This window comes from Mustela putorius, unplaced genomic scaffold (genome assembly GCF_011764305.1).
Source record: "Mustela putorius furo isolate JIRA1106 unplaced genomic scaffold, ASM1176430v1.1 tig00000228_pilon_pilon_pilon, whole genome shotgun sequence".
NCBI classification, from domain to species: Eukaryota; Metazoa; Chordata; class Mammalia; order Carnivora; family Mustelidae; genus Mustela; species Mustela putorius.
Genome location: NW_025421322.1, coordinates 6660621 through 6677408, shown reverse-complemented (window position 1 = coordinate 6677408; position 16788 = coordinate 6660621). Strand labels below are relative to the sequence as shown.

Sequence of the window (16788 nt, the reverse complement as noted above, 5' to 3'; positions counted from 1 at the left end):
GGTGAAGATGAAGGAACATGATTGACCTGGCCCTGGAGAGAGAGAGACAGTTTGAGTTAGGAGTCCAGAATTTGAGTTAGGAATCTAGAGTCCAGATAAATGTATCCCAATAATCTTGATTTATACATTTTAAGCCTAATTCTATATACTTGGTATATATTCATTCGCATGGAAAGTACAACTCTTTTGATGCTTTTCCTAACTATTAAAATATATATTGGCACTGTTCCTTGTTGGCATACCATCATTTCCAAGTCGTATGTGTACAGGTATGTGCTTCTCACTTGATTCCACGAAGCTTTGAGCCAGCCCACACGGAGATCATCTGTAGTAAAGCTAACAAATAAATAGTAATAAAAATTGGTATATGGGAAGGTTCAGATGAACGAAGGTTGATAAATTGTTGGTTAGTAGTTTTCAGGGGAGTATGATGATAGTTCAGATTCGGAAAGAAAACATTAAAATAACGAAGTATGGGGGGAGAAAGAAGAAAGTAGGGGCGCCTGTGTGGCTCAGTCAAGTAAGTGTCTACCTTTGGCTCAGGTCATGATCCCAGGGTGTTGGGGTCAAGCACCCTGCTCAGGGGGGACTCTGCTTTTCCCTGTCCCTCTGACCGTACACTGCTTGTGCTCTCACATGCACTCTTTCTCTCTTAAATGAATAAATAAAAAAAATATTTAAAAATAAAATAAGAAAGTAGTTTATAATAGTATCCTGTCATGCCAGCATCCTATCTCTGAGAAAGGCACTGAAGGGATGTTTTGTACACAGACTAAGAAATTCGTACACCATGACATTTATGGATGTACTTTTGTGCTTATCCTTAAAGTAGCAATAATGACACTTGTTCCATGCTTATTATGAGCCAGGCTCTGTTTAAAGCACTTTTAATTATCAAGATTAACCTAAATGAGGTAAGTGTTATTTTTACTGATAAGGAAAAACCAAGTCTCAGAGAAGTTAAGCGACTTTCTGTGGTCGCACAACTAACCAAACACTGTTAACCAGGAATGGGTAACAGTAAAGGATTCAACCCAGGTGGACGGGCTCCTCAGTCTGTGCTGTGTCTCTGGATTCCCCCAGGGTGTGTTTAGATATGAATAGAGAGGGAATTTCTGCACAGAATGGGTGTTTTTAATTTGTTTTCCAAAGAGATTATCTTCAGATACCAACGAAAATGAAGTGAAGTCAGACGAAGAGCCGCTTCTACGTAAGAGTTCTCGCCGATTCGTCATCTTTCCAATCCAATACCCTGACATTTGGAAAATGTATAAACAGGCACAGGCATCCTTCTGGACAGCAGAAGAGGTAAGTGGCCTCACCTTTGCCAGCAGGCGTGTTCTGTAATGCAGTGTCACATCTTCTGTTGTGGGACATTGGAAAATGTTAACTTATATTGTTAGATACATTGAAGAAGATCAGTTGTATAACATAATGCTTGAAATTACTGAAACTCAAGACAGTGTTTGCCAATGTTTTCCGTTTAGACTGCAGTCTATAAACGTGTTTCCTGATATAAAAATGGCCTCTCAGTCTTCCGGGTTTTTACTTCCAATATATTTTAGAACATTTTCTATTTTTAAATAGACTTTTAATTTGCTGTGGCCAAATAAGACTAGTCTTAACCTGTGGCTGGCAGAATGAGTAAAATTGTGTTATGGCTGAAAAATGAGAGTGAACGCCACAGAGACCCTAAGGGATGCTTCCATTGAGAGACTTAGCTGATTGTGCAGAAAGAACTGTGGTGGAGAATTTGCCTGCTCGGACAGTGAGCTCCCGAGCTGCCCGCCAGAGCGCCAGCTGTCCGCCCTCAGTCTGGCCCTGCCCTCAGTCACATCAAACCTGGCACTGCTGTCCCAGCAGCTTGGAAAGTTCTAGAATGCTGTATGTTAGGGTGGCATTTTCCACCAAGAAAATGAGTTGAACACAGTAAATTCGAAAATACTTGCTGGTTTGGCAAGGACAGTTGGTCATGTAAGTGGCTGCCCTGTAGTCTAAGTGAACCCACAAACAGTCTTTGTCTTCCTCTTTGAATATGACGGATGATACCTACATTGCATACTTCCTCTGTGTGTGTGTGTTTATTTGTCTATGTAAACAGATAAATGGATATATCTATGTAGATAGATATATTCAGACCTATTTTTCAGAAGATTATTTTTGTACACGTAAACACGCAGTGTTAAGAAAGCAGGCTCTCGGGTGCCTGGGTGGTTCAGTGGGTTGAGCCTCTGCCTTTGGCTCAGGACCAGATTGCCTAGGTATATATTCCTTTTTTTTTTTCTTTTAAGATTTTTATTTATTTATTGACAGAGAGGGAGGTCACAATAGGCAGAGTGACAGGCAGAGAGAGAGAAGGCTCTCTCAGCAGAGAGCCTGAAGCGGCTCGATCCCAGGATCATGCCCTGAGCTGAAGGCAGAGGCTTAACCCACTGAGCCACCCAGGTGCCCCAGGTACATATTCTGACTCTGCCACCTACTAGCTGTGGAACTGGGAAAATTGCTTAACCTCTCTGTGTATCCTCATTGGAAAACTGGGCTAATGGTACCTCGTTCATTGGGTTATTATGAGGGTTAATGAGTGGAGTCTCATGAATGAGATCAGTGAGATGTCTAGAATGCCACATGGCACTTAGAAAGCACTAAATAAATGTAAGCTATTTTACACAGAATGAGGGAGAGTGACATTAGAAATCAGAAGCCACCAATTGTTGAAGCTTTGATGACACTAATTTTACCCATTTATCCACCTGTGTTATATTGTTAAAACTCTTTGTTATACTGTAGTTAACATACAGAGCAAAAAAACGCAAACAAAATAAAAACCCAGTATTTTCAAATTGGGTCATACTGCTTGGCACACCTGACTGTTCCTAACTGTGGTTTTCTAGGATGTGTTTTTTAGATTTGGTTAAGAGAACAAATGGAGCACGCAGGTGGCTTTTTCATTCATGATGTTAAAAAGCTACTGTGATACTTGGGTTTCTTAAAATTCATTTGAAAATTACTTGAATCTTTTAGCAAATGTAACACATGTTGTATTATGACTAAGAAATACTAATTAAAAAATTAAAATACACAGGTTGGTACATATTTTGTTTATTTAAATATACATTTTAAAAGGAAGTCAAACACATATAGTGCCACATATTTTTCCTCTAAACAAATTATGTCAACTTTAGACTTCATTGTTTTATCTGTGGTTTAGCTTTATTCCTAAATATGGCTGATCATCAGAAAACTTGATTCAGAAGAAAAAAATCTAGGGTTTTGGATTTTTTATTTTAAAGCTACCAGGCAATTCTAATAACCAGCAATTTGGAATCAATATTTAGAAAGTGAAATTGAGAATTTGTCCAAAGGAGATAAAACTGGGAAGGACGGTTTACGTTTTAAGAATGGGAGATGACCAGTGTAGTATAAATGAAATATTTTGAAGTTGAATGTTCAAAGAGATATGTTTAATATTTAAGAGTGAGCATATTACAATATAAAATTTAATATCAGGAGTAAAACACATAAAAACTAGGAGGGTGTCCTTCAGTTAATCCTGGGTTGAACTCTTAAGAGATTAGGATCTGATATTTAGCTTGCATGTTTTAAAAGATACATACAAGTATACCCCCCCAAACCCATTGTATCTCCAACACTTATTTTTTCTAAAGATTTATTTATTTATTTATTTGAAAGAGGGAGAGCGGGAGGTCAGTGGGGGACAGAAGGAGAGGGATAATCTCAAGCAGACTCCCCACTGAGCATGGAGGCCAGTGTGGGGCTCGATCTCACCACCCTGAGATCATGACCTGAGCTGAAATCAAGAGTCAGATGCTTAGCCAATTGAGCCACCCATGGTTCCTCTCCAATACTTATTATAGTGTCTGGAATGTAGTAGGTACTCAGTAAACATTTAAAGAATAAAGTGACAGGAAAAAGAATTTCAAAAAAGAACACAAATAATGAAACAATCCTTTTTGGAGTGGTTAAAGAAATTAGGGCTTTGTTAGAATAAATAAAAGGACAAAGGACAGCTATATATTTTAAATGTTTGTGAAGTTATTGTGAAAAATACTTCAGAGATCTTCTTAAGACAAAATAATATCTATAAGATACATTTAAATACCATCCATCCCAGAGCCCTGAGATCTTGACCACAGCTGAAGTCAGATGCCCAACTGACTGAGCCATCCAGAGGCCCCCCCCACCATTTTCAAAAATATTTCTATTCCCAGAGGAAGCCATGTCAGTAAATTGCTTTAAAACCTGGGTTGTTACATGCCTGATATTATTTTCTGGGTATAAAACTAGATTAGCTGGCAGTAAAGTAGTAGCTTCTATTGCTGAATAGGTAGCTAATCCAACACAACACTAAGTGTTACATATCATGTTAAAGCAATGGCTGCTGAAAGTTATTAATTTATTCTGCCTCAGTTAGCCAGAGTAGAGTCCTTCAAAATGCTTTTCTTTTATTGTGTTCCTTTGTAATAGTCTTAGTCAATTTGGGTGGCTATGATACTATAGACTGGATGGCTTACAAACAGGAGAATTTTATTTCTCACAGTTCTAGAGGCTGGGAATTCCAAGATAAGTCTCTGGCAGATTTGGTGTCTGGTGAGGTCCCGGTTCCTGGTTCAGTGATAGCTGTTAACTTTCTGTGTTTTCGTATGGCAGAAAGATTGAGGAAGTTCTCTGAGGACTCTTTTATAAGGGTACTAATCCCATTCACGAGGGCTCCACCTGTATGATCCAATCACCTGCCAAAGATTCCATCCACCTCCAAGTGCCATCACACTGGGCATTAGTTTCAAATACTTGAATTTGGTTGAGGGGGTGGGGGATGTGAACATTCAGTCTATATCCTTATCCTTAAATTAGAATATTAACATCTTTTCCTCTTTCACATTTTACTGCTAATGACTTGTCCCTCCCTAACTTTGAGATGGAAGTTAGTTATCCAAACACTTTGAGAAGAATTAAACACTGAAGTAAACATTTTGAAAATCTTATTTCAGGTTGACTTATCAAAAGATCTCCCTCACTGGAACAAGCTTAAATCAGAGGAGAAGTATTTTATCTCTCACATATTGGCCTTTTTTGCAGCCAGTGATGGAATTGTGAATGAAAATTTGGTAAGATTTTTGTTGTATTTCTGTTCCCATTCAGCAGCTAAATGATGATAATGGAAGTAAGACAATTAGACTAAGGCTGAAAAATGACTTCTAGGAAATGAACTACATATAGCTTAACTTTCTGATGAAGTGTCAGAGAAAAGAATGCATTTCTCCCATTTGACCAGCAAAATATCATGAAATCAAGCATCTCGTGCCCATCAAAACTACTTACAAAGCATAGACATGAGTTCCATTTTACCCTTCGATAGTAATCTTAATGGAGAGCCTGTACCTTAATAACCTTTCTGGAGCTCTATCTTGAAGCATTGCATTCTGGCTCCCCATTTTTAACATGTATTATGGTTGGCCAGGAGGCCTGCTTTCTTGTTAAAGAGAATTAGAAAGATACAAACTTTGACCATGAATTAGAAGGGGCTTCAATCTGTTGGTCTTCTGTTGAGGAAAATAAAGACTTAGGGTCAATTTTTGATAGCTGTTCTTTGAAATTTACTTGGCTTTGTAGGAAGTATCTCCACCTATTAAGTCAATTCATATAATTGCTTAAGGGTACATTGTGCAACTAATTTATTGGGGAGGATTGATGGATAATACTGCTTAAAATAATCCATAAATTCTGTCTAACCTGTTTGTGGCATGACAGGTAATTTTTAAGTGATAATGCCCAGGTTCTGATTTGCAGTGTTTATGAGAGGTCACAGAATTGGATATGTTTCCCTTATTTTTGTAGGTGGAGCGCTTTAGTCAGGAGGTACAGGTTCCAGAGGCTCGCTGTTTCTATGGCTTTCAGATTCTCATCGAGAATGTTCACTCAGAGATGTACAGTTTGCTAATAGACACTTACATCAGAGATCCCAAGAAAAGGTATTACATTTTATTTTTATTTTATTTGCAAAGGTTTATGCTGTTGCTTATGTTAAGAGAAGAATTTACTCCAAAAGCAAATGTTAGGGAAAGATTATTCAGATGTTTTCTATTGCTTAATAATGTGTTGGGTTAAAAAGAACTTGTATAGAACCAGTTTGTCTTTGGGTATTATATCTTTAAAAGCTGCTTAATAATGCATGCCCTTTAGAAATTGAGTATTGACTTTAGTCAGTTTTATATCAAACCAGAGCCAAACCACTAATTTGAATTTTTAGTTTTATTTCTATACTTTGTAGACATGCAAAAATACAGAAAAACGGCAGATCTGGTTGCACTCTTTATAGACGATTAAACTAATGAATTTTTTTTCTGATTAAGAAAGACAGATGAATAACTTTTCCATTCTTTTGTTTTTACAGAGAATTTTTATTTAATGCAATTGAAACAATGCCATATGTTAAGAAAAAAGCAGACTGGGCCTTACGATGGATAGAAGATAGAAAATCTACTTTTGGTAAGTAGTTTTAGTTTAAAAATGATCACATTTGCCTCAGTTGACATAACACTTTTTATGTGGTGTGATTATCAGGTATAATTGAAGTCCCAGAATGGAAAAAGAGTACAAATGTCTCCATGTACACCTTTAGTAAAATCATTACTCCTAATGATTAGAAACCAGTAGTAAAATAATCTAAAGCTGTTACCTGTTTTGTTTAGTAAGTTGAAAGTTGAAAGGTTAAGATGTCAGTACATAATTATAGGTAAATAAAAGTCACATGGAATCTGACAAGAATATTATAACAATCACAGTTTGTCTCTGATTTCATGAATGTTTAAGGGAATAAAAGCAAGTCAAAGTCACATTTTTTTCAGGGAACAAATATGTAGTTTCTGAAAAACTATCACATAATAGTTGCTCAATAAGTATTTACTTAATTTAATTAAAATATTCAGATCCTTCATTTGAATTGCTCTGAGTACCTGTCTCATACTTATCTATTTCACAATTAGTGGTCTTTATTTTCTGGTTTTATTCATTATGGGGGAAGCAAGTCTCAAAATTTTTGGTCTCAGGACTTCTTTGTACCTTTAAAAATAAGGACTCTTAAAAAATAGGACTCTCCTATTGGTGTGGATTATTGATATCTCCATGTTAGATATGAAACAGAGCAACTTAAATATAATTATTAATACATTTAAAAGCAATAGAAAAAAACCATTATATTTTATTATAAATAGCATGTATTTATGAAAAAAACACTACTTCCTCTCTCCCCTGGATTTTGCAAACCTTTTAAATGTCTGGCTTATTAGAAGACAACTGGATTGTATCTGCTTCCACATTTAATTTGTTACAGAATATTGTTGTAGTTTCCTTTATGGTTATGAAGAAAATCCAGTATTACTCAGATAAGTAATTAGAAAAGGGAAGATTATTTTAGTAGGCTTCTCAGATTATTGTGGATATGTCATGTAGCCTCTGGAAATAACCACTGTACACTCATGCAAGAAAGATAGTAAAAAAAATAGTGACTTAGCATTTTTAATGAAAATGGTTTTGACCCCATAGTCCTTCTCAGTCTGTGGATTTCCATAGACCCCCAGGACCACACGTTGAGAACCAGTAATGTAGAGTAAGGTATGGAACAAGCCTGTTATATATCAGGGAAGAAACAAATATATTTGCATTACCTTCAGTTCACTTCAAGAATAAGAAAAGTGATGGTTCTTAGTATGTGTAAAAATTATGTGAGAGTTTGCAGAAAACCCTTCAGAATCCTGGTCCTCACCAGAGAGTGATTTAGGAGGCCCAGGTAGGACTGAGGAATCTGCATTTTATACGTAGCTGATTTTCTTGTAAGTGGTTTAAGAAACACTGGCTTTAAAGAAAGAAGGAGAGAAATATTAATGTGTTCAGTATGCATTGAAAATAGTATGGATTGGTACCAATGGAAAATGATGAACAGTCTTGCAGTTGGCATGTATTTCATAACTTCCCAGAGAGAAAGAAGAGGAGGGTAGCAATCACCATGTGGCAACAGCAGGGCTCCAGGTAAATTCTCCATATTGCTCACTCTCAAGGCAGACCATGCTGCAGATGCAGAAAAAGCAGTGGACAAAATTTGGTATCCATTTATGATTAAAAACTCCCAAAAAAGCAAGTATAGAGGAAATATACCTTAACATGATAAGGCCACATATGACAAACTCAGAGCTAACATTATACTCCATTGTGAAAAGCTGAAAGCCTTTCCTTAAGATCAGGAGCAAGACAAGATGCCCACTCTCACCACTATCCTTCAACACGGTATTAGAAGTCCTAGCTGGAGCAATAGAGGCAAGGGGGAAAAAAGACATCTAAATTGGAGAGGAAGAAGTAAAACTCACTGTTTGCAGATGACATGACACACATATATATATGTGTAGATATATAGAAAACCCTAAAGACTCCATGAAAAAAACTATTCATTGAAGTTACAGGATGCAAAATTGGTATGCAGAAATCTATTGTGTTTCTATATGATAATAACTATCAGAAAGAGAACTTAAACCCATTTACAATTGCACCAACAAGAATAAAATACCTAGGAATACATTTAACCAAGGAAATGGAAACCTGTGTATTAACTCTAAGACGTTAATGAAAGAAATTGAAGACACAAATAAATAGAAAGATATTCCATGCTCAAAGATTGAAAGAATCAATATTGCTAAAATATCCATAATACTCAAAACAATCTAGATTAAATGTAATCTCTATCAAAATCCCAATAGCATTTTTTCAAAGAAATAGAAAAAATAATTCTAAAATTTATATGAAATCACAAAAAAATCCCAAATAGGCAATCTTGAGAAAAAACAAAACATCATCAAATCCCTGATTTCAAACTATCTTACAAAGCTACAGTAATCAAACCAGTATTGTATTGGTGTAAAAAACAGACACATAAATCAATGGAACAGAATAGCCCAGAAATAAAATCCATGCATATATGGTCAATTAATTTATGACAAAGGAGCCAAGAATGTACAGTGGGGAAAAGACAGTCCCTTTGATAAATAGTATTGAGAAAAGTGGACAACTAAAAGCCAAAGAATGAAACTAAATTACAACTTACACCATACATGAAAATTAACTCAAAACAGATTAAAGATTTGAATGTATGACCCAAAACCCTTAAGCTTCCAGAAGAAAACATAAGTGGTAAACTCTTTGATACAGGTCTTGGTGATGATATTTTGAATTCAATACCAACAGCAAAACAATAGAAGCAAAAATAAACAAGTGGGACTATATCAAACTAAAACCTTCTGCAAAGCAAAGGAAACTATCAACAAAATGAAAAAGCAATCTACTGGTATCTGATTAGGGGCTAATATCTAAAATATATAAAGAACATATATTATCCAATAGCAAAAAAAAAAAAAAATTAAAATGAGAAGATCTGACTGGATATTTTCCCAAAAAATATATACAGACAGCCAACAGACACATGAAAAGATGCTGAACATCATTAAACCACAGGGGTCTATAAATCAAAACCACCTGTTAGAATGCCTGTTATTAAAAGATAACAAGCGTCCATGAGAATGTGGACAAAAGGGAACCCTTGTGTACTGTTATGGGAACATACTTTAGTAGAGTCACTGGCGAAACCAGTATGGAAGTTCTTCAAAAAATTAAAAATAGAACTACCATATGATCCAGCAGTTTCTCTTCTGAGTATTTATCTGAAGAATTAAAACATGAACTCAGAAAGATATATGCACTCCCATGTTCACTGCAGCATTATTTATAATAGCCAAGATATGGAAACAACCTAAGTGCCCATCAATGGATGAATAAAGAAAATGTGAGGGGTATGTGTGTGTGTGTGTGTGTAATAATGGCATATTAGCCATAAAAACACAATGAAATGTCACCATTTGCAACAACATGGATGGACGTGAGGGCATTATGCTAAGTGAAATAAAGCAGACAAAGAAAGACAAATACTGTCTGATCTCTCTTATATAAGAACAAAACTAAAAACTAAAATCTAAGCTCATGGATACAATAGATTGTGGTTGTAAGAGGTGAGGGGTAGGGGTCAGAAGAAATTAGTGAAAGGGGTCAGAAAGTTAAAAGAGAGTCTGTATGGCTTACTTGGACAAATATTAGTAATCAGCAAAACAAATAGGCTAATGTGTAAACCTTCAGAAAAAAAAAGAATAAACATTTCCCATTACAGTTGACTCTTGAACAACACGGGTTGACCTATGTGGGCCCACTTATATGCAGATTTTTTTGATAAATATAGTACAGTACTATAAATGTATTTTCTTTTTCTTATAAATTTCTTATATTTCTTGTTTTGTTTTATTGTGAGAATACAGTATATAATACATATAATACAAAAAATATGTGTTTACTTATCTGTAAGGCTTCCAGTCAACATTATATTATTAGTAGCTAGGTTTGGGAGAGTCAAAAATTGTAAATGGATTTTTAACTGCACAGGAGCTTAGCATCCCTAACCTCCATGTTGTTCAAGGATCAACTGTACATAAAAAAAAACAACAACAACAAAACCCAGGGGCACCTGGGTGGCTCAGTGGGTTAAGCCTCTGCCTTCAGCTCAGGTCATGATCTCAGGGTCCTGGAACGAGCCCCACATCGGGCTCTCTGCTCGGCGGGGAGCCTGCTTCCTCCTCTCTCTGTCTCTGCCTGCCTCTGTGCCTACTTATGATCTCTGTCAAATAAATAAATAAATAAATCTTAAAAAAAAAACAGCAACTAGAATTTCACATATTTTGTAGAAGATCCTAAGAACAAATAATTGAGAGTATCATTTTAAAGAATGGGTTTTGGGAGTGCCTGGGTGGCTCAGTCAGTTAAGCATCAGACTTGGTTTTGACTCAGGTCATGATCTTAGGATCATGAGATTGAGCTCCACGTCAGGCTCCACACTCAGCAGGGAGTCTCCTGGAGATTCTCTCCCTCTGCCCCCCCACCTCATGTTCTCTCTCTCACTCTCTAAAATAAATAAATACATCTTTAAAAAAATTAAAGAATAAGCTTTGTACTAACTCAAAGAATATAATAAAAAACAATTTCCTGAAATGAATTTATACATGTATAAATTTATACATCAAAAGAATCCTTCATTATATAGGACCTACATAATAAAGAACTATACAGGGCGCCTGGGTGGCTCAGTGGGTTAAGCCGCTGCCTTCGGCTCAGGTCATGATCTCAGGGTCCTGGGATCGAGTCCCGCATGGGGCTCTCTGCTCAGCAGGGAGCCTGCTTCCTCCTCTCTCTCTCTCTGCCTGCCTCTCCAACTACTTGTGATTTCTCTCTGTCAAATAAATAAATAAAATCTTTAAAAAAAAAAAAAAAGAACTATACACTCTGAGTGAAATTATTGAAAGGCAAAGGTAGAGGAAATATGGAAGAAATAAAGTTATCTCCTAAAGAAAAAAAAGAAAAACTATACCCTACTTTCCTACAGCTAAAACAGATGATGAGGCCTTCACTTTCATTATAGCTTTCAGAAGAAATATTTTGGAAGTCTCTTTTTATTTTTTATTTTTTTTATTTATGACAGAGACACAGTGAGAGAGGGAACACAAGCCAGGGGAGAGGAAAGGGAGAAGCAGGCTTCCTGCCGAGCAGGGAGCCTGATGTGGGGCTCAATCCCAGGACCCCGGGATCATGACCTGAGCTGAAGGCAGACACCTAGTGACAGCCACCCAGGTGCCTGGAAGTCTCTTTTTAATTTACATCTACTCTTGAAATTTGTTAAGTTTACCTCTCTTAATCCTTTACCAAAAAAGAAAAAAAAAAATAGCCTTCTATAACAATTTCTGTCATGACTTTCATTCTTTAGCATTCACATGTAAAGTATAGAATAGTTAAAATAAAAATTTCCTCTTACTCACAATGTGTGTATTATAATCTAGTTCTTTTACATTTAAATGTGCACATGACATTACCTTAGTGACAATGAAGAATGCATCAATTGTAACTATCCATTATCTTACTAATAGCAAGATGAAAATATAGTAATCTATATGTTAAAATAAGAACAATTCTTCATCCGAACAAATATAGCTAGCCTAAAGAGCCATTTTTGTTGCCAAGACCATAGTAATTATTACTATATTTTATATTTAGTGTAGTATACTAAAGATTCTTCTCTTACTAATTCCTTCTACACTGTATATATTCAGTAAGTACTTATTTAATTTATATTTCTTCTGTTTTTTTTTCAAGGTGACTTTTAAAATTGTAAAAATAAAATGCTATGGAACTTTTTCTGATGTTTACTAATAGACAAATATTTCATATAACTGATATGATTTGATTTATTTAAGATAATCAGGGGAGAGACTGAAGATAAATCAGAGCACTATTTAGAGACTGCCAGAAATATTTAAGAAATATTTAAATTTAAGTCATCTTTCTTTTTGAAATTTAAATATTATAATTACCTTTGTTCTGTAAGTTATATTTTTCATAGAATAAATAATGTCTTTTACCATCTAATGCTTAGATATTTTTCATTTATTCAGTTCAGAACACATTTATTAAGCACATGCTCTGTGTTTGGTCCTGTGACAGTACTGGGATACAAGCTATGATGTTATTGATGAAACAGACCTGTAGTTGGTTCAAGCCCTCAGATGCATTTATCCCATAGTCTTATAGACCAAACTTTTCTCCCTAGACAGACATGTATAAAAATAATGTCTCTTGAGCATATGCAGTGTGGTGGGATTTGTTTGGGTTAGACATCTGATCAACCCCTAGAGACAGTGGATGTGGTTCCATTATAGACCTTTTAGGAGATGGTCTTCTGCAAAGTCCTTGCCTAACAGTGAGTAACCTTTGAAATTAGGTCTTATATATTTAGCAGAAGATAGTATTTTTGCTTATGTGATTGGATATTTTATCCGACAGATATACTTATTCTCTTTAGCTGGATTCATATTTTTTTTCATTGAAGATACGTGGCAATGTTTTTTGAAATGAAATGTTTGCTGCTGATCTGTAAGATATCTTAGGATTTAAAAATGATGACAGTACAGACAAAAGGTTGATATCCAGGATCTATAATGAACTCCTCAAACTCAACACACATGCAACAGGCAAACATATCAAAAAATGGGCAGAAGATATGAACAGACAGTTCTCCAATCAAGACATACAAATGGCTATCAGACACATGAAAAAGTGTTCATCATCACTAGCCCTCAGGGAGATTCAAATTAAAACCACATTGAGATATCACCTTACACCAGTTAGAATGGCCAAAATTAACAAAACAGGAAACAACATGTGTTGGAGAGGATGTGGAGAAAGGGAAACCCTCTTACGTTGTTGGTGGGAATGCAAGTTGGTGCAGCCTCTTTGGAGAATAGTGTGGAGATTCCTCAAGAAATTAAAAACAGAACTTCCCTATGACCCTGCCATTGCACTCCTGGGTATTTACCCCAAAGATACAGATGTTGTGAAAAGAAGGGACATCTGTACCCCAATGTTTATAGCAGCAATGGCCACGGTCGCCAAACTATGGAAAGAACCAAGATGCCCTTCAATGGATAAGGAAGATGTGGTCCATATACACTATGGAATATTATGCCTCCATCAGAAAGGATGAATACCCAACTTTTGTAGCAACATGGACGGGACTGGAAGAGATCATGCTGAGTGAAATAAGTCAAGCTGAGAGAGTCAATTATCATATGGTTTCACTTATTTGTGGAGCATAACAAATATCATGGAGGACAAGGGGTGTTAGAGAGGAGAAGGGAGTTGGGGTAAATTGGAAGGGGAGGTGAATCATGAGAGACTATGGACTCTGAAAAACAATCTGAGGGGTTTGAAGTGGCGGGGGTGGGGAGGTTGGGGTACCAGGTGGTGGGTATTATAGAGGGCACGGATTGCATGGAGCACTGGGTGTGGTGAAAAAATAATGAATACTATTTTTCTGAAAATAAATAAATTAATTTAATAAAAAATAAAAATAAAAATGAAAACTCAGCAACCTCCTGTTCCTCAAACAAAGAGGGAGACCTTTGTCATAAAATTTTAACTTCTACTCTCTATTCCAATACATGCAAACACTTAATATGCAGATACTACACTCATAGGCATGTGTGGTACACAGCTAAATGACTTTTTTTTTTGAGTAGGAAAGATCTTCTTTGTCCAGAGACCAAGACCTCTAGAGTCCAATGTCTGACATAAGATTTTTTTTAAATGATTTTATTTATTTATTTGGCAGACAGAGATCACAAGTAGGCAAAGAGGCAGGCAGAGAGAGGAGGAAGCAGGCTCTCTGCTCAGCAGAGAGCCCAATGCAGGGCTCAATCCCAGAATCCTGAGATCATGACACAAGCTAAAGGCAGAGGCTTTAACCCACTGAGCCACCCAGGCGTCCCTGACATAAGATTTAAAGTAGACATAACTACATACCTTTCTTCTGTAGTAGGTAGAAGTGGCATATTTCCTCCTCTGAAGACCCTTGGCTGTGGCACTAATTTGTTCATTTTGATTTTTGGCAAAATAGTTGTGATATAAATACATATGTAAAAATATGTGTATTTTATAGATGTGAGCTTGAAAATGTTTACAGGATGTGATATTTCAGAAAATAAAACTATTTTATGTCTCCCAGGGGAAAGAGTGGTAGCTTTTGCTGCTGTAGAAGGGATTTTCTTCTCAGGATCTTTTGCTGCTATATTTTGGCTAAAGAAAAGAGGTCTCATGCCTGGACTTACGTTTTCCAATGAACTCATCAGCAGAGATGAAGTAAGGAATGAAATATTCTTCTAGTTAATATTTGTATTTGTATTTGGTGTTCATTTATTTTTCTTTCCCCTGGAAAATGATGATATCCTGGTAATTAAAAGAAAACACAAAGTAATTTCTTCCTCGGTTTTTAAGAATTGTTATTTTTCTCCTGCCTCTTACTGTTTGTCAGTCTCCCCACTCATCCTTAAATACATCAAATCCTGGTTTTCCGACCTTGGCCTCTCTCCTTCACTGTACGTGATCTCCTCCTGGCTAATCTTATCTATTTCCATGGGATCAGGAACCATTTAGATGCTCCTAAACAATCCAAACTTGAGCGCATTCTTTCCTGAGCTTCAAACCCAGGTGGTCAAGTGCATTTAGTTTCTCCTGAAAGGCTCCACTGATAACTCAAACCTAATATTTCAGAAATCAAACTCATCATCTTTCTCCCCAGATTCATTCTTCTGTTTTCCCTGTCTCATTCGGTGGTGCTACCTTCTATCCAGTCATCCAAATTTGAAATCTGGAAGTCATTTTGGATTGCTTTTTCCCTTTCTCAGCCACATCCAGCCAGTAACTACATCTTATCTCCCTTTGCCTGCGATACCCTTTCCATCTTCCTGCCATTTTTTCCCCATTTGTTGATTACCTTCTTACAAGTTGCAACTCAAAACTTCCCTGACTCTGTTAGATAGAACTGACTACTTTTCCTCTATGTATCCCTTTGAAAGGGGAATCTGTCCCTGTCTTAGAGTCAGTACATTGTACTATACTTCCTGCCTCTCTCCTCTGCTGGACTCAAGGCTCCCTGTGTGCAGGCACCTTGTCTTACTTTTTATTCCTCTTCTCAGGGTTTAGCCCATCACAGCCATCAGCTCACAGGTGTTGGCTACACTAATCCTGGCCCCTCAGCTTATTTCTAAGTGACCTTGTCAAGTTATCAACTTCTCTGAGCCCCAGTTGCTTCAGCTATAAATCTTGACAGGGTTTTGTTAAAATAAAAGGAGCCGGTATGTGTGAAAATGTAAGTTAAGTGCCATAAAATGCTTTCTTTAATTTTTGTTGTTTCATGTCTTTCAGTTTCTAATAATTTCTTATCATGAATGTCATATGTGGTAATTATAGAGAATTAAGAGAATAAAATCACTCAATCTTGACAGAGATAACCACTATTAGTATTTCATTGTATTTCTTTTCAGACAATTTTCTGTAGTTAAACCTATGTAGAGACATATGACTTTTATTTTTATTTATTTGACAGAGAGAGATCACAAGTAGGCAGAGAGGCAGGCAGAGAGAGAGGAAGGAAGCCACTGAGCCACCCAGGCGCCCCTATGTAGAGACATATGAACAGCATTTTATAATTTGAAATATTCTGCTTTTTTCATATTTTTATGAGCTGAGTTTTTTTTTAGCAGAACATTGTGAGCATTTTTTAATTAAATCAAGCATTTTTTGGAAAGAGTAGTTTTTAAAAAAGAGTAGTTTGGTTAGATATATAATATTCTAATGAAACAGTGTTTCACTTATTTGACTATTCTATACTTGGAAATTTAGGTTATTTCCAGTTTTTTGCTTATTTCTTTTCCTATAATGTAAAATGAATATGTTTTGTGGATAAACATTATCCCAATTTCATATTGTTTTCCTAAGCTAGATTGCCTAGAAATACAATTACTGCGTTATAATGTATAATCATTTTGAAGGTTATCCATACTAATTTCCAGATTTCTTCCCAGAAGTTTTATAGAAAACCCCACCTAGCAACATAATTTACATGTCTTTTCTTACCATAATCTCACCGAAATTTGGATTTGTGTTTTAAATAGTTGACAGAGTTGAGGGCTAATGGTTCCTCATTATTGGTTTTATTTGCATTTATTTGATTACTACTTAGAGTGAACTTTTTTTTTCCATAATGACATTAGTCATTTTTTTTGGTCTGCATTTACCTGTATTTATTTATTTGACAGAGAGAGAGAGAGAGAGCACAAGTAGGCAGAGCAGCAG

General features: G+C 36.1%; 1 protein-coding gene across 2 annotated transcripts in view; it reads left to right on the top strand.

The window, feature by feature from the left end:
* Window positions 1–16788, top strand: part of RRM2B (ribonucleotide reductase regulatory TP53 inducible subunit M2B) — a 38025-nt gene that overhangs the window by 6835 nt on the left and 14402 nt on the right. For both annotated transcript variants that reach the window (XM_004768875.3, XM_004768876.3), the window contains 5 exons: window positions 1153–1308; window positions 5010–5126; window positions 5857–5990; window positions 6413–6507; window positions 14660–14793. In XM_004768875.3, the coding sequence (XP_004768932.1) occupies window positions 1153–1308; window positions 5010–5126; window positions 5857–5990; window positions 6413–6507; window positions 14660–14793 (636 nt within the window). The remainder of the gene's footprint in view (window positions 1–1152; window positions 1309–5009; window positions 5127–5856; window positions 5991–6412; window positions 6508–14659; window positions 14794–16788) is intronic.